Here is a 25017-nt window from a genome sequence, read left to right as displayed (position 1 = left end):
TTCCTTTTCCTTAAAAAAAAAAAAGGAACATTCCAGATGAAGTTCTTTGATTCATCTTCAGTCTCAGTTTTTCCTTGGGACTGGTGTGTTCGGTGCCCCACAGTGATCTGTGGTCTTCCAGAGCAAGCCTTGGTCTCCTTCACGGTAATTTTTCTTTGAACTTCCTTGATCATTGAGTTGTCTGTTTCCTCTTTCCTGTGATAATTCTCATTTCTCTTCCCTTGTTGTTTCTTTCATAGGTTTTAGGTTTGGGAGATGCTGCTTGGGTCTTATACCTTGCACTAACAAGTGAGGACTTGTCTTTTTATAGATAAATCAATCACTTTTTCTGTGGTATTTTTCATAGCAGAATAGATTTTACTTCTAATTTTGTGTGTAGAGTTTTCTAGATGATAGAAGGCACCAGATAATCCAGAGTACCAGAATTTCTGTATCAGAATTGTAGTTCTGCAAGTAAGTATCAAAATAGAAAATTTAGTGGACTGCAACTTTGTGTTTTTATTTTGTTTCCTTTTGGGACTACACCTGACAACCTCTCAGGAATTGCTCCTGGCTCTGCACTCAAGAGTCACGACTGGTGGTGCTCCAGGGACCATGTGGGACATTAGCGATCATTGAACCCTTATTGGCCACATGCAAGGCTAGCACCCTACCAGCTGTACTGTCTCTCTGGCCCCAGCAGCAGTGCTTTTTAATAACTGATTTTTGTTTGTTTTGGGGACCACATCCAGAGTGCTTGGTAATTACTCCTGGCAGTGCTCAGGGGACCATATGGGATACTGAGGATCTAACCCAGCTGAAATATGTTGACACATTTCCTGGTACATGTATAATGAGAGAAAATGGGGTTGAGATCGGGGTAGAATAGAAACTTGAGACTAGCTATTTAGTATTTTTTTTTCTTGCAGTTCTGTCACAATTCTGCTAGCTCTGAAGCTTGAAGCTTTATCTCCTCTTATCAAGATGGTTTCTAAATCTCATCCCATGAAATCTTTTTGGTTTTTTGCTTTTGGGTTTTGTGTGTGTGTGTGTGTGTGTGTGTGTGTGTGTGTGTGTCCATGTTTTTGGCATCACACCTGCCGATTCATAGGGGTTACTCCTGGCTCATGCACTCAGGAATTACTCCTGGCGGTGCTCGGGGGATCATATGGGATGCTGGGAATTGAACCCGGGTCGGCCTTGTGCAAGGCAAACACCATACCCGCTGTGCTATTGCTCCAGCCCCCTTGTTTTGGTTTTTGGTTACTACCCTGAGGTGCTCAGGGGCTACTTCTGGCTTTGCATGCAGGAATCGCTCCTAGTGGTGCTTAGGGGGCCCTAGGGGATGCCCAGGATTGAGCCGAGGTTGACTGCATACGAAGTAAGTGCCTTAGTGCTGCACTGGCCCCAGCATCGGTTTTTATAGAAAAGTAGGCTAATGTAACTTAGAAAAATATTTTAGAATCATTACTTCTTGGCTATATCCAGTAAAAATGACCTTGTTCTGGAAATTTCCATAGTTAGCATTTGATTTTTAAAATCTTGGACTTGCACGGAGATTATGGTGGTGATGGTATTACTAACTAGTTGTTATTGTACGTCTCTATGACTATGTGAAAGGTAAGAGGAATAAGCCTTTCTGTATAATACATAATATATTTGTATTTTCTGGGGAAAGGAAAGCTGCTACTTTTGTAATTATTTTATAGGTTCTTAGAAAAGACATGACATACATCTGGAAGGAAGAGAGTTGTAATCGGTTGTCTGCATTGCAGTCTTTGGCTAACTCTTCATTTTCCTTACTAATGTGTTTCCTAAAAGTTAGACATATTAACTATTTCCAAAGCAGGGCCAGAGTGATTGCTGAGGGAGCTACTGTGGGTGCAGTGCATCCAGGAGGCCTGTGTTAACACTCTGGCCCCCCAGGCTCTGCACAGATTGATCCTGCACCCTCTCAGTCACCAAGTTGGTAGCAGCCCCCAAAGCACTGCCAACTGGCCAAAACAAGTTTACAAGCATCTCTAGTCATATTGTTAAAACGAGGTGGTGAGGGGCTGGAGCAATAGCACAGTGGTTTGGGCAGTTTGCCTTGCACGTGGCCAAGCCGGGTTCGATTCCCAGCATCCCATATGGTCCCCTGAGCACCTCCAGGGGTAATTCCTGAGCATCACTGGGTGTGAACCAAAAAAAAACAAAACATGTAGTGAGGGGGCCAGGGACATAATGTAAGGGATTAAGTTATTGTATCCAGCTGACCCTGGTTCTATCTCTAGCACCATATGTGGTTCCCTGAGCACCTTCAGGGCTCACTACAGAGCCAGAATTAGCACTGCTGGGTGTTGCCTACGCCCCCCCCCCCCAAAAAAAAAACACGGCGAGTTTTTTTCAGAAGGAATTTCTAGGAACTGTATACCTAATAAGTAGATTAAGCAATGTGTTTACCACAAGGGGGAATAGAATGATGAGAGTTGGGTTTTGGGGGGCAGGAGAGACAGTACAGTGGGTAGGGTAGTGGCATCCCATAGGGTTCCCGAAAACCACCAGGAGTAATTTCTGGGTGTATCCAAAAATAAGTCCTTTTTTTATGTTAATTACAGGAATTGCTTAAGTGAGCATTAGACTGAATTTTGTTTATTTAACTTTTAGTTTTGGGATCACACTCACAGATACTCACGACTTACTCCTGGCTCTGTGCTTAGGAATCAAACCCAGCAATCAAACCAAGCAAGCACCTTACCTGCTGTACTAGCTCTCTGACCCCTAGACTGAATTAGTAGAGTTGATGAGAAATTTTGAGGAAATTGTAAAAATGATGACTGGTTCTTCAGTATAATAATCACTGCAGCAGTGTCCTCTTTGACTTGCCTTCCACGGGAAGATTTGGTTTATTTGGTCTTTCTGAAAGGCCTTTCTTCCCCTAGCCTAGCCTAGGCACTGCCCCTGGGTCTCTGATTAATCCACCTAAGGATTACCTGGACGGAAGTATCTGTTGTCGGGAATGGTCAGGAGGATGGGGTCACTTTACATTTTAGCACTCAAAGAGTGGGGGCATAGGGAATCTCACACTTCGTACTTACGTCTGTCTTGCTAGTTCTGGCTCTCTTGTCACTAAGCGTTGTGATTTTACTCAGGGAGATTGTGCCTGCCCTGGCCCAGCAGTGCCTGGTGTCCTCGCAGGTATCTCTGGGGAGGAGGACTTTGGTGGTTTAATGGGAACGGTGGGAGCCGAACCCTTCCATTGCCCCGTTTGTAGACTAGAGGGTGCTTCCATTCGCTTTGTATGTGGTTGAATTTTCTCCTGTCTTTCCTAAGTCAAGCTCTATTTCTGTACAAAGGAAATACTAATTAGTTTTTATAAATTGCTTGCTATTAATGCCTGGTAATATGCAGTAGATAAGGATTCTGCGCATCATTTTATGTATGTCAAATATTACAAATTTCAAGGTTCTTTTGAAATACTAAACTCGGTTCACTTTTGCTTAGCCTTCACAGTTGTTGATCACATAGCATGGTCATCCACTCACAGCTTAAAAAAATACAGGGAGCATCGGAGAGAATGGGTAAAGTAAAATTTTGATGTTTTTAAAATAGCACCTATGTAAAATTGATTTAATTTATTGTTTGTATGGGAAGGAGGAGGTGGGTGGTACTGGGGGTGTGGGCATGGGGTTTGGGAAAAGAGCATGAACCGTGTTAAATGACAGCAGGTAATGTGTCAGCTGAGAGTTTAAAGCATTGTTCCTACAGTTGAAGTCTGACTCAGTTTCCGAAGAGGCAGGCCCATGAAATGGCTGTGTTGGGAATTAGTGGGGTTTCCTGTATCCTCCCAACTGATTGAAGGGAATTTTGAGACTAGTAATACTTGAGTACAATTTGACCAGAAGCCGCCTTTTATAGAGTAGCCTCGTGCATATTTCCTGAGTAAAACTGGTGATTTGGGTAACTAACCTGAGGTCCTGCTCATTGAATAATGTATATTCCAGTTTTTATTTTGTTTACTTGTGACTCAGGTTCCATATTCATTAAACTCTCTAAGGAGAGAAAGGAGAGGACGAGAGAGTTGTTAGAAGTTAGTTGCTTGGTAGGAAATTCTAATAGAAAATTTGATTCATTCAACTGAAGGACACTGTCAGCCATAATTCTTGAGCATTTCTAATTTCTAAAAACTTGTCATTTTAGTTGTATACAAGACCCTGTTATTGTGGAAGTTATGGATAGAGGAACCAAAATGATTTGACTGTAGAACATCTATTTTTTGTTGGTCTTTTTCTGTTTTGGGACCATACCCAGCAGTGCTCAGGTCTTTCTCCTGACTCTGCCCTCAGGGATCACTCCATGTGGACTCGGGGGACCATATGGGATGCTGGGAGTCGAGCCTGGGTTTATGGTGTGCAAGGCAAACATCCTACCCACTGTACTGTCACCCTGACCCCAAATCATTTTTTGTTTTGTTGGTGTATCCTACCCAGGTTGGCTGGGTTCGATACGCCTTTTATAATAGGTTGGTTGTGCAAGGCAAACGACCTACTTGCGGTCCTATCGCTCCTACCCCAAAACCTTTTTTTTTTTTATACAGATACTAATTTCTTCCTTTTTTGAGGTTTGTTTTTGTTTGTGGGGGCCATACCCAGGAATGCTTAAGGGGTTGCTTCCGGTTCTGAACTCAGAAATCACTCCTGACAGTGCTTGGAAACCGTATAGGGTGCCGGGAAAGGAAAGTCAAGCGCCCTACCCGCTGTGCCCGCTCTGTCCCTAGGCATATTATTTTTATTTTTTTAATTTTTTTAAAAATTTTTTTGCTTTTTGGGTCATACCCGGCGATGCTCAGGGGTCACTCCTGGATTTGCACTCAGGAATCACTCCTGGCAGTGCTCGGGGGACCATATGGGATGCTGGGAATCGAACCCGAGTCGGCCGCATGCAAGGCAAACACCCTACCCGCTGTGCTATTGCTCCAGCCCCAATATATTATTTTTAAAGGGTGGTTCCCCCCCATCCACACACACACACATACCCTGAAAATTCGGATAGGAGAAAAAGTTATTTAAAAAGTCAAGATTCTACTTAAAAATGATATTTTGGCCCCAATTTTGCTGTTCTTCACCATGAGACCATTTTCCAAAAGCCAAATGTTAATCTCTTAGTGTTTCCCAAACTTTCTACTTTAATAATCTTTCTCCAGGGTACTGTCTGTTTGGAATGTTCCCCTTTCTCCCTTTCTTTCCTCTCGATTCTGTTTCTTCAGATCATGGGTTCTCCACGCACAAGTGCTTTTCTAACCTCTCAGCCCTTGGCTGGCTAACACTCTGGTCTAAAATTCCTAAAGTGCTATCGGAATCATCCATTTGGCAGTGGGATCATGCTCCTTTGCATTATTGTTGTAAATGTTTTTTTCATTAAAAGCATCGTTTAGAAAAATGCTTCATTAAGAGCTTGCCTTGTATGCCTCTTCTTGTTTAGCCTCTTTTAATCCCCATTAGGGCTGATTCTGTGACTTGGATTTGATGTTAATTTAACAGTGCGATTTTTTTTTCATAATTCGGTTTAATTTTTATATGAATATATGCCCAGAAAACCCGAAGACATTAAATTTATAAATTAATTCCTTGTTTTGTAAGGAGATTTGGTTTATGCTTGTTTCCTGTAATATAGTCCGTGTCCCCACCACTGTTTCCTTAAATTCAAATGGGCATCGTTCTGCTTAGCTTACTTTGACAGAACATGGTTTGGGCCAGATGTTTGACAGAAATCAGAATTATCGGTATTTTTATAATATTTTTGTTTTAGCAAAATTGTACTTCCATGCCATTTAAATAGTGCGTGGTGATGTAGCCAAATTGTCATAACATTGGCCATAAAAGTTAACACTTTTAAAATATTAGCAAATCAGTACTTAGCTGTTTGAATCTCTCAGCTTATTTGTATGTCTGAAATTATTTGGGGGTTAATATGCAGACTGATGGCTGTATTAATTGTGCTGCAGTTAACTACTGCTTGTTTAATGTATACGTATTAACATTTTATTTTTCTGCAGTGAGGAATTAGAAAAAATTAAGAGTTTATAAAGACCGATTCTTTTGTTGGCATGGGTTAAATTTTGAGGAAAGTTGTTTTTTTGTTTTTGTTTGTTTTTTTTTTTCCTTTTTTTTTCTTTTTGGGTCACACGCAGCGATGCTCAGGCGTTGCTCCTGGCTCTGTACTCAGGAATCACTCCTGGCAGTGCTAGGGGGACCATATGGGATGTTGGGGATTATACCCGGGTTGGCTGTGTGCATGGCAGCCCTCCCCCTGTGCTATCTTTCCAGCCCCAGAATTTTTTTTCCCCCCTTAAGGAGGTCATACCCGGTGATGCACAGGCTCTGCACTCAGAAATTATTTCTGGCATTGCTGGGGAACCATATGGGATGCTACGAATCAAACCTGAGTTGGCCACGTGCAAAGCAAACGCCCTCCCAGCTGTGTTGTCACTCCAGCCCTGGACCCCAGAATTTTGAATTCTGATTCTTTTAAAAGCTGCTTGGAAGTACTGTTTGCTGACTGTGTTAGGAATTATTCATATTTTATCTAATTGCTGTGTCTTTAAGGCACATAAATCTTAATACTAGATTTAATATTGGATTTTTAAAGCAAAAAAAAATAAGTAGTTTCTTGTCATAGTGTTTGATTAGTAAAATTTACCATAAGTCTCACTTGATTCTAAGGTCTGGCTTATAGTATCCTTGAGCTATTAGTCTGAAAGAACTTGTATATGATACTGCTGTTTCATACCCAAAAGTATAGGTCCTTGTAGCAGGGAGTTTCCAAGATCTGGAGAGGGATTTTGTTTTTTCCTTCATTAAAATGGTATGTGTTTGCTCTCTTAGCGTATACTGAACTCAGTTCAAATAAAACCCCCTCGCCCACTAGCAAGCAAAAAGCTTCTGATGTATATGGCATTGCTAATCCGGTATGAGCTGCATCATAGTATGTCATTTTAGGATGAGCCCATGCTTCCCCCCCACAGCCTGATGAAATTTACTTTAAAAATAAAACCTTTATTAAAATAGATTGGTTTCTAGGTTGTAGCTGGCTTCTAGGACCACTTTCTGGCACTGAAGCCTAGACTATCTGTAATTATTCTTCCCTGGGGTTACACTGGTAAAGTCAGTATTTTAGAAAAGCAAAATACCCCAGTTTTGTTCACTTTTTTTGTTTTGTTTTGTTTCCATATACAAGAAGCTTTACGATCAACATGTACTTCTAGATACTGTATTGAAATTGCTGGCAGAGTCTATCCTATACAAACTGAACAATCTGGCCCCTTGTTTTATTTGTAAAGGTTCAATGTATCTATGCCTGCCTACTTCAGTCTGCAAGGGAGTGTCAGAAAGGCCCCGCATTCGCCGAGCCGTGAGTTATCACTAACTTTTCAGATGTGTTAATGAATGTGGAACAAAAGCAGTTGTGTTTAAAAAGAAAAGACAAGAACCATCAAGATAACTTATATAGTAGCAGGCGTGAATACTAAATGATTATTCCAAATTAGAATATAAAAATAATCTAATTAGACAATCTTCCTGAAAACCTATTGTTGAACTGCTCTGACGCTACCATTTTAACTCTGAGTTACTTAACGTTTTGTGGGCCCAGAGAAAACGAAGGACTGGGAAGTATGTAGGCTTTGCCTGCGGAGGCCGGCCTGTTCCCTGGCACTGTTCTTTCCCCTTTGCACTGCCAGGTGTAGCTTCTGGACACTGCCAGATTATGGAAACTTCTCTTCCCTCAACCAATCCCCTCTCTTCCCCCCCCGCCTTTTTTTCCATTTTCTCTGGGCCAAAGAGAGGCATATAGACCTGGAGTGCATGCTTTATATGTGGGAGTCCCAGGTTTGATTCCTGGCCCCCAAGTTCTGTTGGTTGGCCCTAAATCAAAACATTTTTTTTTTACATCCCAGTCACAAATTAGGATGTACCTTAAGTTTTCTAACAAAGTTAACAGTTTGAGGGTTCAGAGACCAACACACAGGGTATGCGTGCAGCTGACCACTGGTCAATCCCCTGGACTGCCTCCTGGGGCCCCTGCATTGAACCATCAGGCCTGCTGAGCATCACTGTGGAGGCACCTCCCAGAACCAGACAAAATTTTGAACAAAACCTCTTACACCACCACCACCACCACCACCACCACCACCACCTCCTTAAATTGCAGTATTGAAAGAGTCTTCCAAGATAACCTTGAGGGGGTAATCCTTTTGTTGGTCTTGTGAAAAACAGTGTAATCATTTCCTAAATGAGTTTTTGGCATGATGCAGGCATCATGTGAAGTACAGAAATATTTACAGTCTATTTTGGTACCAGCAGTTCTTGCTTCAGTAATTCACCAGTAGGTTTTCATTCTTAGTGATAATGCCAATTTAAAGCCAAAATAAAACACTTAAATTTCTTAGCATTCTATATAGGAAATATCTTTAAAACCATTTTTGTTTTGTTTTCCCCCAAAGCCAAAAAAAAAAAATTAGTAACTAACATCTTTGTTTCGTTATTTGAGCTAGTTACGTTTCTTTTCCTTAGCTCTTTAAAGTTTTGAGTAGATAGGCATATTTGGTGAGCAAGTTGGGAAGCTTGTGTTGCTCAGGAGGTGGATTGTGTTATATCAAGCGTGAATTTAAATGTACCCTGTTTGGCAATGATGTAGCACAGACTGACTCCATAAAACTTGGAGGTACAGGACCTCGGAGGCATTCAAGTTTCCTTTTCATTTAGGCAATGTGCCTTTGTTTGACTGGTGTGTAAGTCCTTCTTCCAGGTTTGTACGCTCTTAAACACGTTATTCTACCCTCTCTTAACTCCTCCCAACAGCAAAGGGGACACACTTCAGCTGGAACAAAATAGTGGAAGAAATGGCGTCTGGGGTTCAGTGGGGATTCGCAGTGTGTATGCAATGTTTGCAAGATTATTTTTATTTTTTATGTTTTTCCCTTAATGTAAATCATAAAGTCCATGCTTAGTGTCCAGTAGAGAACATTGAAAACCAGTAAAACGTTCCTAGTGGGTCTGCTGCAAGTTGCTTAACCTCTTTGGGGCCTCAGTTTCCTCATCTGCAGTAAGAAGGAGTTGGACTCTCTAATCTGCAAGGTCCATTCCTGCTCTGAAATCCCATGCTTTTCTGAAGTACTCTATGTTAACAGAATGATTGCTTTCCCACGTGGACTATCTGAGTCACATATGCAGTACAGTACTGCAGCTGCATGTTATCTATAATAGTTTTTTCTGTAGGACATTATAGACACTAATCCCTCCTGAGCTGATGTATAAATATGTGTGTACAACCACACATAAAATCTAGTAATAGTGGGGCTCTAAGTAATAAGTGTTTTCTGGCTGTCTAACCTTGAATGTTATTAACTTTCCTATATTACAGGAGACACGACACGTCAGCGAATCAAATTCAGTGATGACAGAGTATGCAAGAGTCACCTTCTCAACTGTTGCCCCCATGATGTTCTCTCGGGAACTGTACGTATATATTCAGTCTGCTCTTTTCTTTATTGCTGTGTTTCAAAAAAGAACTACTTGATGAAGTATTAATGGCTTTTCAAATTAATTTGCTCTGCATTATTTTTTCCTTTTTGGTTTTGGGCCGCACCTGGACCTAGTTCTTTCTCAGTGCACTGACAGGGCCCACCTAGGGTGGTGCTCAAGATGGAAACCAGGTTGTGCAAGGGAAGTGTCCTCCCCACGGAGCTCTCTCTGACCCAGAGGCGAGTTTTCCAGTCCATTCCTTACCGTTGAGCCGTGTAGGCTTCTTGGGGGGGAGGGTGTAGCTACACCAAGGTCTGTGGAGGAGCTCCTTCCTCTTGGAGGCGCTGGGGTCACTCTCTGGTGCCATGGTGTGTCCTCGGGTTGCTGCATTCCAAGCATTCACTTCAGCCCTTTGATATCTCTGCATGGTCCAGCAGAGTGTGTAGACCTTTATCCAAAGCAGTATATAATATTTTTTATGTATTACAGACACTGTAGTGGGGAAATTCGTTAATGATAAATTCGCACTATTTGATTTATGAGTCGTGTTTTTGTGTGAGGTACCACTCCTGACCCTGCTTACTCCTGGCTTTGTGCTCAGGGGTCATTGCTGGCTGGGCTCGAGGGACCATCTTGGTGCTGGGGATCAAACCCATGTAGCAATGTGCCAGGCAAGCCCCATATCTACTGTACTAGTTCTCTATTCTGTATGAGTAGTTTTTTCACTTGTATATTTTGTGTTCCCTAAATTATTTTTTCTTTTTTTGGTTTTGGGTCACACCTGGCGATGCTCAGTGGTTACTCCTGACTCTGCACTCAGAAATCATCCCTGGTGGTGAGCAGGGGACCATGTGGGATGCTAGTGATCAAAGTGGTTCCTGAAATTTTTAAGGCTCAACTTAGATTCTACATTTTGTGAAGTTATTTGATCTTCGCCTTCATTTTAATTTCAGTTTGGAAAATAAGGAACAAGATAATGGAAAACCTGTTTTAGTGGAATAAAGAATTCGATTGCCTGACTTTTGAATTTGGTAGAAGTGATGAGTTCATTCTCTCTCCTCCCACTTCCCCCCTCCCTCCACTCCTCTCTCTCCTCTCTGCAGGAATGTTTCTGAGAACCATGATTTACATAGTTACTAATCATTGAGTTTTGGTGGTAGCAGGTTAGATCTCATGTTCTCACTGTTGAGTCTGGGAAGCAAGATGGGTTGGATTTTTGGGGGTTCTTCGGCTTTTAAGGGTTTCGGGCATACAATGTTTGAACACTACACCGTTCCTTCACCAGTGCTGCACTGTCCCCCACCCCCATCCACACACACGCGCGCACACACACACACACACACACACTTCCCTTCCACCTACCAGTCTGTGGCATATGAGTTTGTTTTGTTTGGGGGCCACACCCCTGGTGGCTTAGTGGTAACTCCTGGCTCATCACTGGGGTATCATTCCTGGCAGTGCCTGAGGGATGTCAGGGATCTAGCCTGCATGGGCTCTGTGCGAAGCAAGTGTCTTGCCCGTTGTACTATCACTCTGGCCCCGCAAGGTTGTTTTAGATAGTGATTATTGAGTGACGCTTACTTAGAAAGTTGTGCGGGGAGTCAAAGAGAGGAAATCCGTGTTCAAGAGAGAACATAGGCTTCAAGGGAGACACGGGTTTGAAGTGTGTCCCCTTTGCTGCTGGGAGTTTTCTTAAAAGCTGAGTTTCTTCGAATGAGTTAGTAGTAGTTCAGTATCTCTGATAAATAGTCCAGGCATGCAGTTGGAACACTGTTGATTTTCGCATGTTTCTTATGTTGTTGTAGTTGTTTTTGGACCATAGCTACGTAATCTTCCTCCTGCTTTGCTCAGGTATCATTCCTGGTTGTGCTCAGGGCACCAGACTGGGTCAGCCATGTGCAAGGCCAGTGCGGTAGCCACTCACTGTACTGCCTTTCTGACTTCAGGAAACACTGTTGAAACTATTATGCAAGAAGGGGAGAAGAATCTGACTATTTGAAAAATACAGTGTATAGATTTCTCTTAGGTATATTCTAATACTGGGAGACTAAACATACTACAAATTTTGAAAACTTTGAACTAGATTGTGACAGGTAATGAAATAAATTCTATTGTGCTATGTAATAGAAACCTATAGTCTTAAATTATCTGGTACACTTTGATACTCCGAATTTATGATTGTATTCAGTTTAACAAATTGTTTAACTAGAGTTAAGTTATTGCTTCAAATAAATTCTGAAAAAAATATTTTAAAAGTAGCTGAATTTAGTTTTTAAGAGTTTAATACTTTTGGGGCTGGAGCAATAGCACAGCGGGTAGGGCGTTTGCCCTGCACGCGGCCATCCCGGTTTTGAATCCCAGCATCCCATGTGGTCCCCTGAGCACCTCCAGGAGTAATTCCTGAGTGCAGAGCCAGGAGTAACCCCTGAGCATCGCCAGGTGTGACCCAAAAAAAAGTTTAATACTTTAAAACCTGCCAAACTAAGACTGTATTTATTTTGTACAATATATTTGACATTGTATTTTACAGGCATAGAATTAATGAAACACTGCCTATAGCTGTGCTGTACAGTTTATAAGGAACACACTGCTCATTTGTCTTCCCTGCCCCCTTTTTTTATTTGTGATTTTTGGGTCACACCCAGTGGTTGTCAGGGCTTTCTCCTGGCTCTGCACTCAGGTTTCTCCTGGTAGTGCTTGGGCACCATATGGGATGTTGGGACGGCGGTTGAACCTGAGTCGTCCGTGTACAATGCAGATGCCCTACCTGCTGTACTGTTGCTCTGACCCCCATTTGTTTCTTTTCAGTTTTTATTTGGGGGCAGTGTTTGGGCTCCCTGGTGGTGCTCAGTGCTGCTTGGGAGACTGTTATGTGCGGATTGAAGTAGGATTGACGTATGTAGTTCCTGCTCCTTCGTACTTTATAACCCTAATTTCTCTCTCCCCCTCCCCGTCCCTCACTTTGTCCTTATTGCGTTCTGCCACATCTAGTGGTGCACAGATTTTATTCCTGTCTCTGTGCTGAAGGATCACTACTGACTGGAACTCGGGTGCTAAGGATTGAACCTGAGTTGGTTGCGTGCAAAACACTCACCTACTCTCTCAGGTCTATCCTTCCTGCCATACCTGGTGATACTCAGGGCTTACTTCTGGCTCTGCATTCAAGAATTAACTCCTGGTGGTGTTTGGAGCACCATATGGGACACCGTACTGTCCTGTTGCTTCAGCCCCTATCTGCTCCCTCATTTCGTTCCTTTTTTTTTTTTTTATACTCTTTTTTTTTTTTTTTTTCAAAAAAAATTTTTTTGACTGAATGACTTTAAGATTGCTCGAGACCTCGACCTTAAGATATACTGTTAAAAACAGAGTTATTGTCTTTGAGTATTCTAAAATTACAAAAGGTTTTTTATATACCACAAATGAGTGTGATCATTCTGTCTGTCCCTCCCTCTCTGACTCATTCACTCAGCATGATAGAGTCCAGCCATGTATAAGCAAATCTCATGACTTCATTTTTCCTAATAACTGTGTAGTATTCCATCGTGTAGATGTAGTATAGTTTCTTTATCTCCTCACCTGTTCTCCGGTACTCAGGTTGTTTCCAGATTCTGGCTATTGTGAATAGTGCTGCAGTGGACACACGTGTGCAGATTGCTTTTCTGCATTGCGTTTTTGGACCCTAGGTTATATTCCCAGGTGCGGTATTGCTGGGTTGTATGGAAGCTCAATTTCTAGCTTTTTTGGGGAATGTCCATATTGTTTCCCAGAAAGGCTGGACCAGTTGACATTCCCATCAGCAGTGAATGAGAGTCCCTTTCTCCCCACATCCATGCCAGCACTGGTTGTTCTTGTTCTGGTTCTGGTTTTGTGCCAGTCTCTGTGGCATGAAATAGCTCATTGCATCTCCTTGATGGTTAGTGATGAAGAGCAATTTTTTATGTGCTCTTTTGCCATTTGTATTTTTTTTTAAGAAGTTTCTGGTCTTCTCCCCATTCTTTTGGATGGGGTTCTGTGATTTTTTTTTTTTTTTGTAAAGTTGTACCAGTGTCTTATATATCTTGGCTATTAGCTCCTTATCGAATAAGTGTTGGGTAAATAAATTTTCTGGTATATTTTACTGTGCGCTGTCTTTGGATCTTGGTCCTTTCCTTCAAGGTGCATAAGCTTCTTAGTTTAATGTAGTCTGCTTCCACTTGCTTGGTCAGTGGTGTTTCATCCTTGAAGATGCCTTTAGCTTCAGTATCCTGGAGAGTTCTGTCTATGTTTTTCTTTATGTATCTTAGGGATTCTGGCCTGCTAGCCAGGTCTTTTGTCACTTAAAGAATTTTATCACTATTATTATTATTGTCATTATTATTATTAGTGTGTTCAGTTGTGACTCTTGAATCTGTACCCAGAAACCAGTTCTTGTGGGCTCAGGGGACCATACAGGGTACTAGGTGTTGAACCCAGTTTTGTCTGTACAAGGCACATGTTCTGCCACTTGTACTATCATTCTGACCCCTCCTTAATCCATTTTGATTTGACTTTTTTTGCATGGCATTAGAAATTTGTTTTGTGGGGTTTTTTTTTTTTTGATTGTTTGGTTTTGGATGTAGTGAACCTGTTTTCCCAGTACCACTTTTTGAATAGGCTTTCTTCAGTTCATATTTTTCGCTTATTGAAAATAACTGAATGTTTATCTGAGGAAGTTTTCTGTATTCCAGTGCCATGCTGCTTTTTAGTGCAGTTTGAAGTTGGGGAAGGTGAAGCCTTCGTGAAGCCTTCCATCTTCTTTTCTTAGCTACTGGGGGTGGAGTTGAGAGGAGTTAATATTCATAAGAATTTTCGAAGTGTTTGATCTTTTTCTTTGAAAAATGTCATGGATGTCCTTATAAGGACTGTATTGAATCTGTACAGTGCTTTGGTGAGTATTTCCATTTTAATGATGTTAATCCTCCCAATCCATGAGCCAGGGGGATGTTTTCATTTCCGTGTGTCCACTTTTATTTATTTATTTATTTATTGGCTTTGTGGGTGAAACCCAGCGATGCTCAGGAATCACTCCTGGCTGGGCTCAGGGGGGACCACATGGGTTGCCGGGAATCAAACTGGGTGGGCTACATGCAAGACTAATGCCCTACCCATTGAACTATCACCCCCAACACTTTTATTCTTAAAGTAGTGTTTTGTATTCTTTGTACGTACCTTTCACTTCTTTAAGCTGATTCCAAGGCACTTATTTTTATCCTTTTTTGGGTCACACTTAGTGATGCTCAGGGGTTATTCCTGACTCTGCGCTCAGGAATTACTCCTGGTGGTGCTTGGGGGACCATATGAGATGCCGGAGAGCAAACCTGGGTCAGCCGCAGGCAAGGCAAATGCCCTACTTGTTTGTCCAGTGCTTTCTTTTATTGAAGCACAGTTGTGAATTTTTTATTATCTCTTCTTTGTTTTTTGTCCATAGGAAAACCATGGATTCTGCGTGTTCATTTTTCAGCCTGCCACTATACAAATCTGTTGTTTTTAGAATTATTAGGATTTTTTTAAATTAGCATGTCATTCACAAATAATGAAAGCTTGACTTCTTTCTTTCCTGGATGCCTTTGATTTCTCTTATTTTCTTGCCTAATTTCCAAGGCAAGTATATTGAACAGAGGTGTGAGAGTGGGCAGTTTTGTCTCTGCCTGACGATGTAGGATCAGTTGATACTTAAAGCAGTTCTGTGACCGGCTTGGAAAATAGCTCAGAGGTTTAGAATGTATCCCTGGTATGCACAAGACTCAGGTTGCATCTTCCATTGCTTAATGAACCCCTGCTGGGGCCCCTGTCCTCCAAAATGTTCTCTAATATGTATATGATTCTGTTCATTTTGTGTTTTGAGCCACACCCAGCTGTGCTCAGGGCCTACGCCTGGCTCTGTGCTCAGGAATCACTCATGGCAGTGCTCAGGGGATAACCTATTTGGTTTGGGGATTGAACCTGGGTCAGCTACATGAAAGGCCACGCAATTACCCACTGTACTTCTCTCTGGCCCATGATTCAAATTTTTAGCTTTAATGATGGTCACTTGTTGGTTTGAAGTAAAACTGGAACCAAACTGACATAGTAACTTTATCCTTTTAGCATTGCTGAACTATACAATTAAATTTTGGGGGGTTTGTTCACACCCGACGATGCACGGGGGCTACTTATTCCTGGCTTTGCACTTAGGAATTACTCCTGGTGGTGCTCAGGGGACCATATGGGATGCTGGGAATCAAATCCGGGTCGACTGCATGCAAGGCAAACACCCTACTTACTGTACTATCGCTCCAGCCTCCATGCAATTAAATTTGATGGTGAAACGATAAAATGATAGTGAAATCTCACCCCACTTGCCCCTTCTCCCCCCCTACCCCGCCTTTGGGCCATGCCCAAGTGCTATTGGTGGCTAAACGCTGGAGGTACTCTGGGAGCCCTGCTGTGCCAATGTGTGCACGCAGAGTGAGTATTGCAGCTCTTCGAACGCTCTCCACAGCCAGGGAAATTCTGTCTTGATTCTTGTTTCCCCTTACAGTACAGAACGTCAGAATGATGAGGCTTAAAATTGATGGTGTTGAATTCCACACAAAACAGTAAAGTTTTCCTAAAATCACTTGCCAGGGAAGGAATGGGTTAGAAATAATCTCCATTTGTAGTCTGATAGGAGTTTCTTAGATGTGGATGGGGTTGTCTGAAAGTCAATCCAAGTCAGAAAGACTGCATGGCTATGTGCAGGCTCCAGGCCTGTCCTGGTGTAAGGCCCGTGAGAACTTGAAACTGCCCTGAGCATGACCCAAACTAAAGAGGGTTCCTTCGAGCAGTGCTCAAACCTGGTGTGGGAGCTTTGTGATTTGAGTTATGAACTTCAATGGGTCATTCCTCTGTGTGTGGAAGATGCCCTTTCAGAAAATGAAAAAGAACCTTCGCTAAATGAAGAATGCAGAGATCGTAGTGTTGACTGTAGACTGCCTGATCCTTTTTTCGTTTCCCCAAGTTTTATACCTCAGCTCTATCACACCCAGCAACGTGCAGTTCTTCTGATTATTTTAGAAGAAACAAATGGGGGGCAGCGCTATAGGGTCGTGGGTAGGGCGACCTTGCATGTGGCCGACCTGGGTTTGATTCCCGTCATCCCATAGAGTCCTTCGAGCACTGCCAGGAGTAATCGCTGAGTACAAAGCTATGCCAAGTGTGACCCAAAAAGAAAATGGAGACACAGACGTATTCTCGGCCTTGTTTTGCTTTTGTGCCACACTGGCATTTCCCAGGACTTTCTCTTGGCTCTGAGCTCAGGGATCACACCTGGTGATGCTCAGGGGTTACTTCTGGCTCTGTACTCAGGAATTACCCAGGCAGTGCTGGTGGATCATATAGGATGCTGGGGCTCGAACCCTGATTAATAGAGATGGAAGGCATGCACCCATTACACTATCACTCCAGCCTCTCTCTCATGTGATTTTCAAAAACCTGTTTTCAGTTGGGCCAGAGCAGCAGCGGGTTGGGCATTTGTCTTGAGTGTGGTCGACATGGGTTCTACCCCTAGTAACCCACGTGGTCCCCTGAATCTTCAAGTGTGGTCACTGAGCAAGGAGCCAGGAGTAAGCACTGAGCACAGTTCTGTGTGGCCCCAAAACTTTAAGAAGAAAATCTCTTTGTAACTAAAAATTGTAGGGAATATTTTAGAATTCAGGCTGATGGAAGCTTCACCTATTCCCTTTCATAAGTTATAACTGTTCTCAAATTCATAATTAGTATAAATAAAGGACAAAATGAAAATACTTATGCATATTTTTATCTAAATATGTATATTTGGGGCTGGAGAGATGCTCCACTGGATGAAGCCCTTACCTTGCGTGAGCCCAACCCAGGTTTGGTTCCTGGCTGCCTGTATGGTCCCCCAAGAGTGATCCCTGATTGTACAGCCAGAAGGAAGTCCTCAATGCCACTGGGTGTGCCCTAGAGCAAAAACCTGGAAAGGATAATGCAAATATTTCTAGATTCCCCTCCCCCCCAGGGTCTCCCAAAAAGTGATTTGAAGGCTATTCCTGGTGATAGTCGGCTGTCACTTACATGCTAGTGTCTAGTAGTGCTGAGGAGGGCCATGCAGTGCCGGTGTCAGACAACCTAAACGTAGGTATTTGACACTGAAGAGGTGCTGCAGTGCGTGAGCTACCTGCTAACCACCTCCTTGGGCCAGGATGATGGCCCATAAGGAGCACGACTATGTCTGAAAGTGTAAGAAGTTGCTGTATTTCAAAGCTTGGGTGGTTTTCCAATTCTCTTAGAACATCATATATTTTTGCTTATTTTGGATATACCTTGGTGTTGCTCAAGACGTCTTCCAAACTCTGCTCTCATGGATCAAAACTGAGTTGGTTGCCCCCAGGGCAAGCACTGAACTCACTGTTTGAGAATTTTTTTTAAGACCCCTTTTACTGGGGGCCACACCTAGCTGTGCTCAGGGCTTGTTTCTTTTTCTACTTAGGGATCTTTCTTGATGCTTGGCACATATGTGGTGCTGGAGATTGACCCCCAGTTGGCCATATGCAAGGCCAGCACCCTGTCCTCTGTACTATTTGTCTGGCCCCCATGGGTAATAGTAATTTATAGGAGGCATTTAGTCTACAGCAGAGATGGAAATAGAAGTTTGCATCTGAAAACTGCACAGGTGGGTCCAATGGATAGGACATTTGCACACCGCCAGTCTGGGTTTGATTTCTTGGACCTTGTATGTTCCCCCAAAATCACCAGGACTGATCCTTTAGCAGAGTCAGAAGTAAGCCTGATCACCACCATTTGTGGTCCCCAAATCAAATCAGACAGAAAAACCAAAACCCTTCAGAGATGGTTATATATACTTTCATAGCATGTCTGCCCTAAGTCCAGGACTGACCACCAGTTTAATTATCGCCTTCATTGTAGCATTATTTAATGTTGACAAACATTTTTGGTATAAGGTGGTAGATGGGAAAAAATGAAGACATAGAGAAACCGTGCTGCTCAGATGTCTCACAGTCAGAATTCAGAGCATGCAACTATCACCCAGATACCTTGATTAACTTAATTCTAAATGCTTTGCTTTGTAGGTAACTGTTACTTATGGGTATGGAGATAGAGTGGTCCTTTGTATTTGAACTGAATTTCACATTTTATAATTCTTCTATTGGAAAGCTTTTGGTTTTGCGGCAACACTCGGCAGTGCTGGGGTACCTTTCAGTGATGGTGTTGGAGCCAGGCTTCTGCACGCACAGTACACATTCAGCCATCGTGCCGGCTCCGGGCCTGGACGCTTCTCCCTTTAAGAACAGTTCCATGGGACCAGCGTGATTGTGCAGCGGGCAGGGTGTTGCCTTGCACGCGGTTGACCCACAGGCACCTACATGGTCCCCCAAGCTCTGCCAGGGGTGATTCCTGAGCACAGAGCCAAGAGTAAGCCCTGAACACCAATTGGTGTTGCAAAGAGAAGATTCTTGTTTTTAGAATGTAAAAAATGTGGTCCTGAGAGATCATTTGGACAGGGAGAGAATAAAACTTTTTGTTTGGAGCCATACCTGGTGGTTCTCAAGATTTACTCCTGGTTTTGTGTGCTTCGGGATCATCTGGCATTGTTCCAGGCTTTGAACCTATCCGGCATGAGAATAAAATTTTACCTGGCATTTTTAAGTGATTGGGACTGTTTGTCAAAAATGCTGAGTTGATATGATATCCCCCTGTAGCTTAGGGTCTTATCCAAATGCAATTTTTACTAATTGAAACTCCTTTATTGCTTCTCTAATTCTTTCCTTTAAGGCCTTGTCTAAAATCAATAACTTGGGTACATACAAACCTGAACTTTAAAACTGCTGAAGTCTCTTTGATAATACATATGTAAAAGCCATGAAAGTATGGAGAAGCAGAATAAGTGCTAAGAAGTAAACCTGCAAAAAGTTTTCTCAACCAGCCACTAGAATGTAAGTTGTATAATAAGGGCAGGGAGATTGTTTTGTTTAGTGCTTAAGTCCATACCATCTAGAATAGTATCCCTCCATGTGGTTAATAAATAATTCTCCCCCCCAAAAAATAGAATGCTGAATACACAATTTGACTTCAGAAATCAACGTTTAAGTTTCAAGAATTGTTAGTGGGAAATGTGTTAACCTTTTAAGATGCAAGGAATCGGAGTGTTTCACAGCTGAATTGCTTATCAAAAATATGAGTATTCTCTGCACATGAAAATGAAGAACAGTAACCTGTAAATAATTTAAACACTCTCTTGCAAAATGGTCTGTTCAGAATCTTTTATTGGTGGGGGGGCGCATGTGTGTGTGTGTGTGTGTGTGTGTGTGTGTGTGTGTGTGACCGAGTGCTTTGACCCCTGTGCCTTCTCCTGAAGCCCAAGAGGTCTCTGTGTGTGGTCTTGGGGCTTCACATGTGGAGCTTGTGTTCATACAAGAAGTCACATTCCCTGCTCCTCGTTTGATACATGGATTTTTTTTTTAACATACCGTAATGTTTTATTTTATGCTTGCAATGTGAACATGCGGTAATTGATCTACTGTCCTTACTTCCAGGTATATTCTTCATGTAGGTCTCAGTTCCCTTGTACACGGCATATTCTTGGTTCCAGAATGCATTTCTCATTCTTTCTGCCTAGATAGCATCTAGAGAACAGGGACAGGTATATGCGCCCGGTGATCCCGACAAGCTGGACTAAGTTCATAGTGAAAGCTATGGTCAGGGCAGCACCAAGATCACTTAATATATTTTAACAGTGTTTTTGCCATTGTTTTAGATTAAATTTAAAACCATTTTGTTTTTTAAACCACATCTAGCAGTGTGCTTGGCATTACTGCTAGTGAGGCTTTGGGGTGAGGGGGGTGGGGGCAGGTGATGCCAGGGGTCGTACCCAGGCCTCGGAGCACTCCCAGCTCTCCCTTTCTACTGATTTGATAGTGGTGGTGGTTTTTAGGCCACAACCAGTGTGCTCAAGGGATAGTCCTGGCGATGCTTGAGGGATGCATGTGGGATGCTGGCTGTTGAACCTGGGTTCGCTTCATGCAAGGCAAGTGCTCTATCTCTGCAGCTCCCCTTTCTTGAAATTTTGCATGCCAGTTTCTAGAGCTTCCCAGTTTATAGAATTTCAGCTAGCTCTGTGTTGAATAGGCTTATGTTAAAGCAGTATGTATGTAATGTCTACACATTAAACAGGTAACTGTTTATAGTTTATTCTTTTCAGATTCAGGGATAGGCAGATTTTTACAACACTGGAGCGATAGCACAGCGGTAGGGCGTTTGCCTTGCACGCAGCCAACATGGCCGACCCGAGTTCGATTCCTCCGCCCCTCTCGGAGAGCCCGGCAAGCTACCGAGAGTATCTCGCCCGCACGGCAGAGCCTGGCAAGCTCCCCGTGATGTATTCAATATGCCAGACACAGTAACAACAAAGTCCCCAATGGAGACGTTACTGGGCCCACTCAAGCAAATCGACGATCAACGGGAGGGCCTTTACCTTTACCTTTACCTTTTCAGATTATTTCTAGGCACTGCTTTAATCAAAATTACACTTGATTACAACAAAATCAGAGGCACATTAAAACTTTCCCAATAAATACATAAACTATAAAATTTAAATTTTATATAATGCCAGAAATCTTAATTGGGATGGGCCATTGCGTTCTAGGCAAGTGTCTTATCCCTTTTGCTATCTCTACAGCCTCTTTTTTTTTTTTAAATGTTGATGGATAGGGCTGAAGAGAAAAGTAGCACAGTAGGTAGGGTGCTTGCCTTTCATGGGGCCAACTTGGGTTCAGTCCCCAGCATCCGAAGTGGTCCCGAGCCCTGCCAGGAGTGATCTCTGAGCTCATAGTTAGGAGTAAGCTATGAGCACCGCTGGGTGTGACCCCAAAACGAAGCAAAAATAAAATAAAAATTATTTTATGTATCTTTAGAGTGTGTGTGTGTGGGCTGGAGCGATAGCACAGCGGGTAGGGCGTTCGCCTTACAAGCGGCCAACATGGCCGACCCGAGTTCGATTCCTCCGCCCCTCTCGGAGAGCCCGGCAAGCTACCGAGAGTATTCGATATCGATATGCCAGACACAGTAACAACAAAGTCTCCGATGGAGACGTTACTGGGCCCGCTCGAGCAAATCGACGATCAACGGGAGGGCCTTTACCTTTACCTTTACCTTAGAGTGTGTGTGTGTGTGTGCGCTCGTGCTTTTGTTTTGTGACTGTACGCAGCGGTGTTCAGTGTTTATTTCTGGGTCTTCACTTAGGGATCACTCCTGGCTGGGCTGGGGTGGGGGTGAATGTGGGGTCACCTGGTACAAGGCAAGTGCCCTACGTACTAGACTCTCTGTCCCAAAGGGAGAATCTTTTAAAGAACTTTTTCAATAGAATATTGTAACTGAGGGCTGGAGCTATAGCACAGTGGGTAGGGCGTTTGCCTTGCACACGGCCGACAGGTTCGATTTCTCAGCCCCTCTCAGAGAGCCCAGCAAGCTACCAAGAGTATCTTGTCCACACGGCAAAGCCTGGCAGGCTACCCATGACATATTTGATATGCCAAACACAGTAACAATTGTCACAATGGAGACGTTACTGGGTCCGCTCGAGCAAAATCTATGGACAACGGGAGGACAGTGAAAGTGATTTTAACTGAACAGGAGAAAATTGTGTCCTGAGCTGTGTGCATAGGTGACCAGCTTCAATGAACATTTATACAGAGTGAGTTTCTTGGTCCTAGCATGATCTGCTTTTGTCTTTTGAAGCAATTCTTAAATCTTTAAGGGTGGCTCTTGTAACAGTGAAGAGTAGCAAAGATCATTCTCTCCTAAACCCAGGAAACTGAGTTCTGGGAGTCATTGGAGCCAGATTGTTTTCCATGGCCTGATACTAAGTTAATATATTTCACTGTTTCTGTTTGTTGAACTGTGCAGTGGTTCTGAGTGACAAAGACCCAAGCCTTATTCCCTTCTTCAGAATCTTTGAGTTCTGTTTCTGAAGATCTGGTTCTGGGGTTTTTATTTCCACCCCCACAAATTTGAAAACATTAATGTATTTGTTGAAAAAGAGAGAAGGAATGAGTTATAAGTGCAGAATTTGGAAAATTTGAATGATGAACCTAAATTCCACCGAAGGACATTGTAATCAAATAGTTTCTTTGAAGAGGTGATTACCCAACCACAGATCTAAGCAAAGTCACAGATTTTCTCGCTGAAATTTAATGTGGGGTGCCATACCCCGTGGTGCCCAGGACTCCTGGCTCTGTGCTCAGGCACTACTCATGCTACAGCATGAGGACCATATGGGATGCTGGGGATCAAGCCCAAGTTGACTGCATGCAGTGCAAACACCCTACTCGCTGGGCTTTTGCTCGGTGACTGATGATTGTTTCTTATCGGGACACTGAAAAACGTTCAGTGCTTTGTTCTTCAAAGATAAAACATGTGAGATACCAGGGAGAAAGTACTGTAGGTAGGCCCTCTCCTGGCGCACAGCCAACCTGGTTTTAATTCTCCATACCACTTAGGGTCCCCCTGAGCGCAGATCCAAGGGAAAACTGTGTGCACTGCTGGGTATGGACCAGATAGACAAAATCAACAGCCATCTGGAATGTCCGTTATCCCAGCGACAGTTTTTTGGTCTAGAGAATGTATGTAGGTATGTGTACTTGGATAATGTCATTTCTACATTTTCTTAGTTTCAGTTTTCAAGAACTCCCCTATGCGTTGCTTATTATAGTAGTGTTTGGAATAATGACATTTAAGCAATGTATGTGGGGGAGAGGGTGTTTTGGGACCTTCCCAGCGGTCCTGCAGACCAATCGAACAACAGCTTCCAGCACCAGCTTGGAAGGTCACGCAGTGGCGGGAAGCAAGTGTGGTCTCCCGCAGGGAGGCAGGGGCCCAGTCTCTGAAGCATCTCCCCAGCGGCCTTGCCTTGCACATAGTGGACCCTGGTTTGATCCACGGCATCCCACATGGTCTCCACGCACCGCCAGGAGTAACCCCTGAACATCGCCAGGTGTGTCTCCCAAAACAAACAAAAAAGAGTATGAATCTCACCATGGTCCTCAAGTGATTTTGAAAATAGAAAAAGGTGAGTGTGAGGTGTTAGATTCCTGGGGCGGATTTAGAGAAAGAATGCACAGTAAAAGTTAGCCAGAAAATTTCCCTCAAAGTAGTTTTTTCTCTGGGTGGGACTGCTGATACCAGCATTCAGCAATTCATTGAGCAAATGGTCAGTGAGTATCTTTTGAGTTCAGAAGTGGACCAAGCGTCATGCTAAGTGCCCCTTTCACATCCCCGGGCCAGGAGTGCAATCTGAAATCGGTCATCCCGTTGGCCTCTTATTTGAATGAATAAATCGGTTGTTGGCCAGATTTTTTTTGTTCCATGACTTTTCCATCCTCCACGTGCTTTCAAGTTTGTCTGTTCCTTCTCTGAGTCTGGGTCCCCTTCATTCTCTGCAACTTTAAATGCTGGCCTGCGTGCTGGCCACGAGGGCCACTGTGGCGCCCCCTCGTTTCCGTGTAGTGCGTGCATCTCTGCCTCCCAGTAGCGCCTTGGGGTTTCATCTTGGTGTTCTCTTTCCTTGCTGGTGTGGGGAGTGCTCATGTGACAAGGCCTGTTTTAATTCTACCGTTTAATACCTTTGTATAGTTCAAGCCAGAAATAACATACTTATTCATTTACTTCCTGTTGGCATTTTTCAAAAAAGATTACAAGAAAAGGTAGAAGAGCCTCTTTTTTTCCCCCCCCATTGTCTTGGGAGTTTTTCTTTGGCTCCCCTTGAAGTGCTGGGGCAGAGAGGGGCTGCTTCCAACTCCTCTCAGGACTCAGTCCCGGCAAGAGATAACTGGCTCATTTTAGACTCAAAAAAAAAAAAATCCCAATTTTTTAATGATCACAAATCATAAAGTTTAAATTACAAAAAATGTTGTTTGGTTTGGAAGAGAACCAACAAATATTTGTCTGAGCTCTTGAACCATCTGTGAGGTCAGGATGGATTGGGCTGTTGCAGCTCGAACCCCAGTCACAATGGGTTTGGGGGGACTGGCAGTGCCAGGGCTTACTCCTAGCGGTGCTCAGAGAACTATATGGGACGCCAGGGATGGAACCCGGGTCAGCCACATGTAAGACAAGCATCCTACTCGATGTACTATCACTCTGGCCTTCATGATGTGGTTTTGTGTTTACAGTTCTTGGATATTGGGCACATGTGCATTTTGGGTTGCAGCAGGAACTCTTGGGCTGCTCCTCAAGTCCACGTTCTCTGTCAAGCATGTATCTTGCTTGCTTGTCTTTTGGTTCTTTTGCTTACCTGTTTCTACTCTGGACAAGCCCGTGTTCTCGCTTAAACACACACTTCTCCTTTTCTCTCCCCTCAGTAAAGTTTAAGTGAAAGCTATCTTGTTTCACTGGCGTCCCATATGGTTCTCTGAGCATCGCCAGGGGTAGGCCCTGAGCACTGTCAGCCCCCCAAAAAACCCATCGTGACTGGGCATTAAACTGCAGCAGCCAAAGCCCTCCTGACTTCTCAGATGGTTCAGGA

The 25017-nt window shown here is 43.2% G+C and overlaps 1 protein-coding gene across 10 annotated transcripts in view; it reads left to right on the top strand.

Annotated features, from left to right (window-relative positions):
• Positions 1 to 25017, top strand: part of LUC7L2 (LUC7 like 2, pre-mRNA splicing factor) — a 54593-nt gene that overhangs the window by 8832 nt on the left and 20744 nt on the right. For 3 of the 10 annotated variants that reach the window (XM_056124054.1, XM_056124056.1, XM_056124057.1), the window contains one exon: positions 9379 to 9473. In XM_056124054.1, the coding sequence (XP_055980029.1) occupies positions 9379 to 9473 (95 nt within the window). Of the gene's footprint in view, positions 1 to 3462; positions 3540 to 7297; positions 7369 to 8185; positions 8892 to 9378; positions 9474 to 19271; positions 19433 to 25017 lie in introns of those variants that run through there. The other 7 variants (XM_056124052.1, XM_056124053.1, XM_056124060.1 and 4 more) reach the window with 7 other exon arrangements.

The sequence above is a fragment of the Sorex fumeus genome, unplaced genomic scaffold (genome assembly GCF_029834395.1).
Source record: "Sorex fumeus unplaced genomic scaffold, SorFum_2.1 ptg000048l, whole genome shotgun sequence".
Taxonomy (NCBI): domain Eukaryota; kingdom Metazoa; phylum Chordata; class Mammalia; order Eulipotyphla; family Soricidae; genus Sorex; species Sorex fumeus.
Note: the sequence above shows the minus strand (reverse complement) of the source record. Positions and strands in the feature narration are given on the sequence as shown.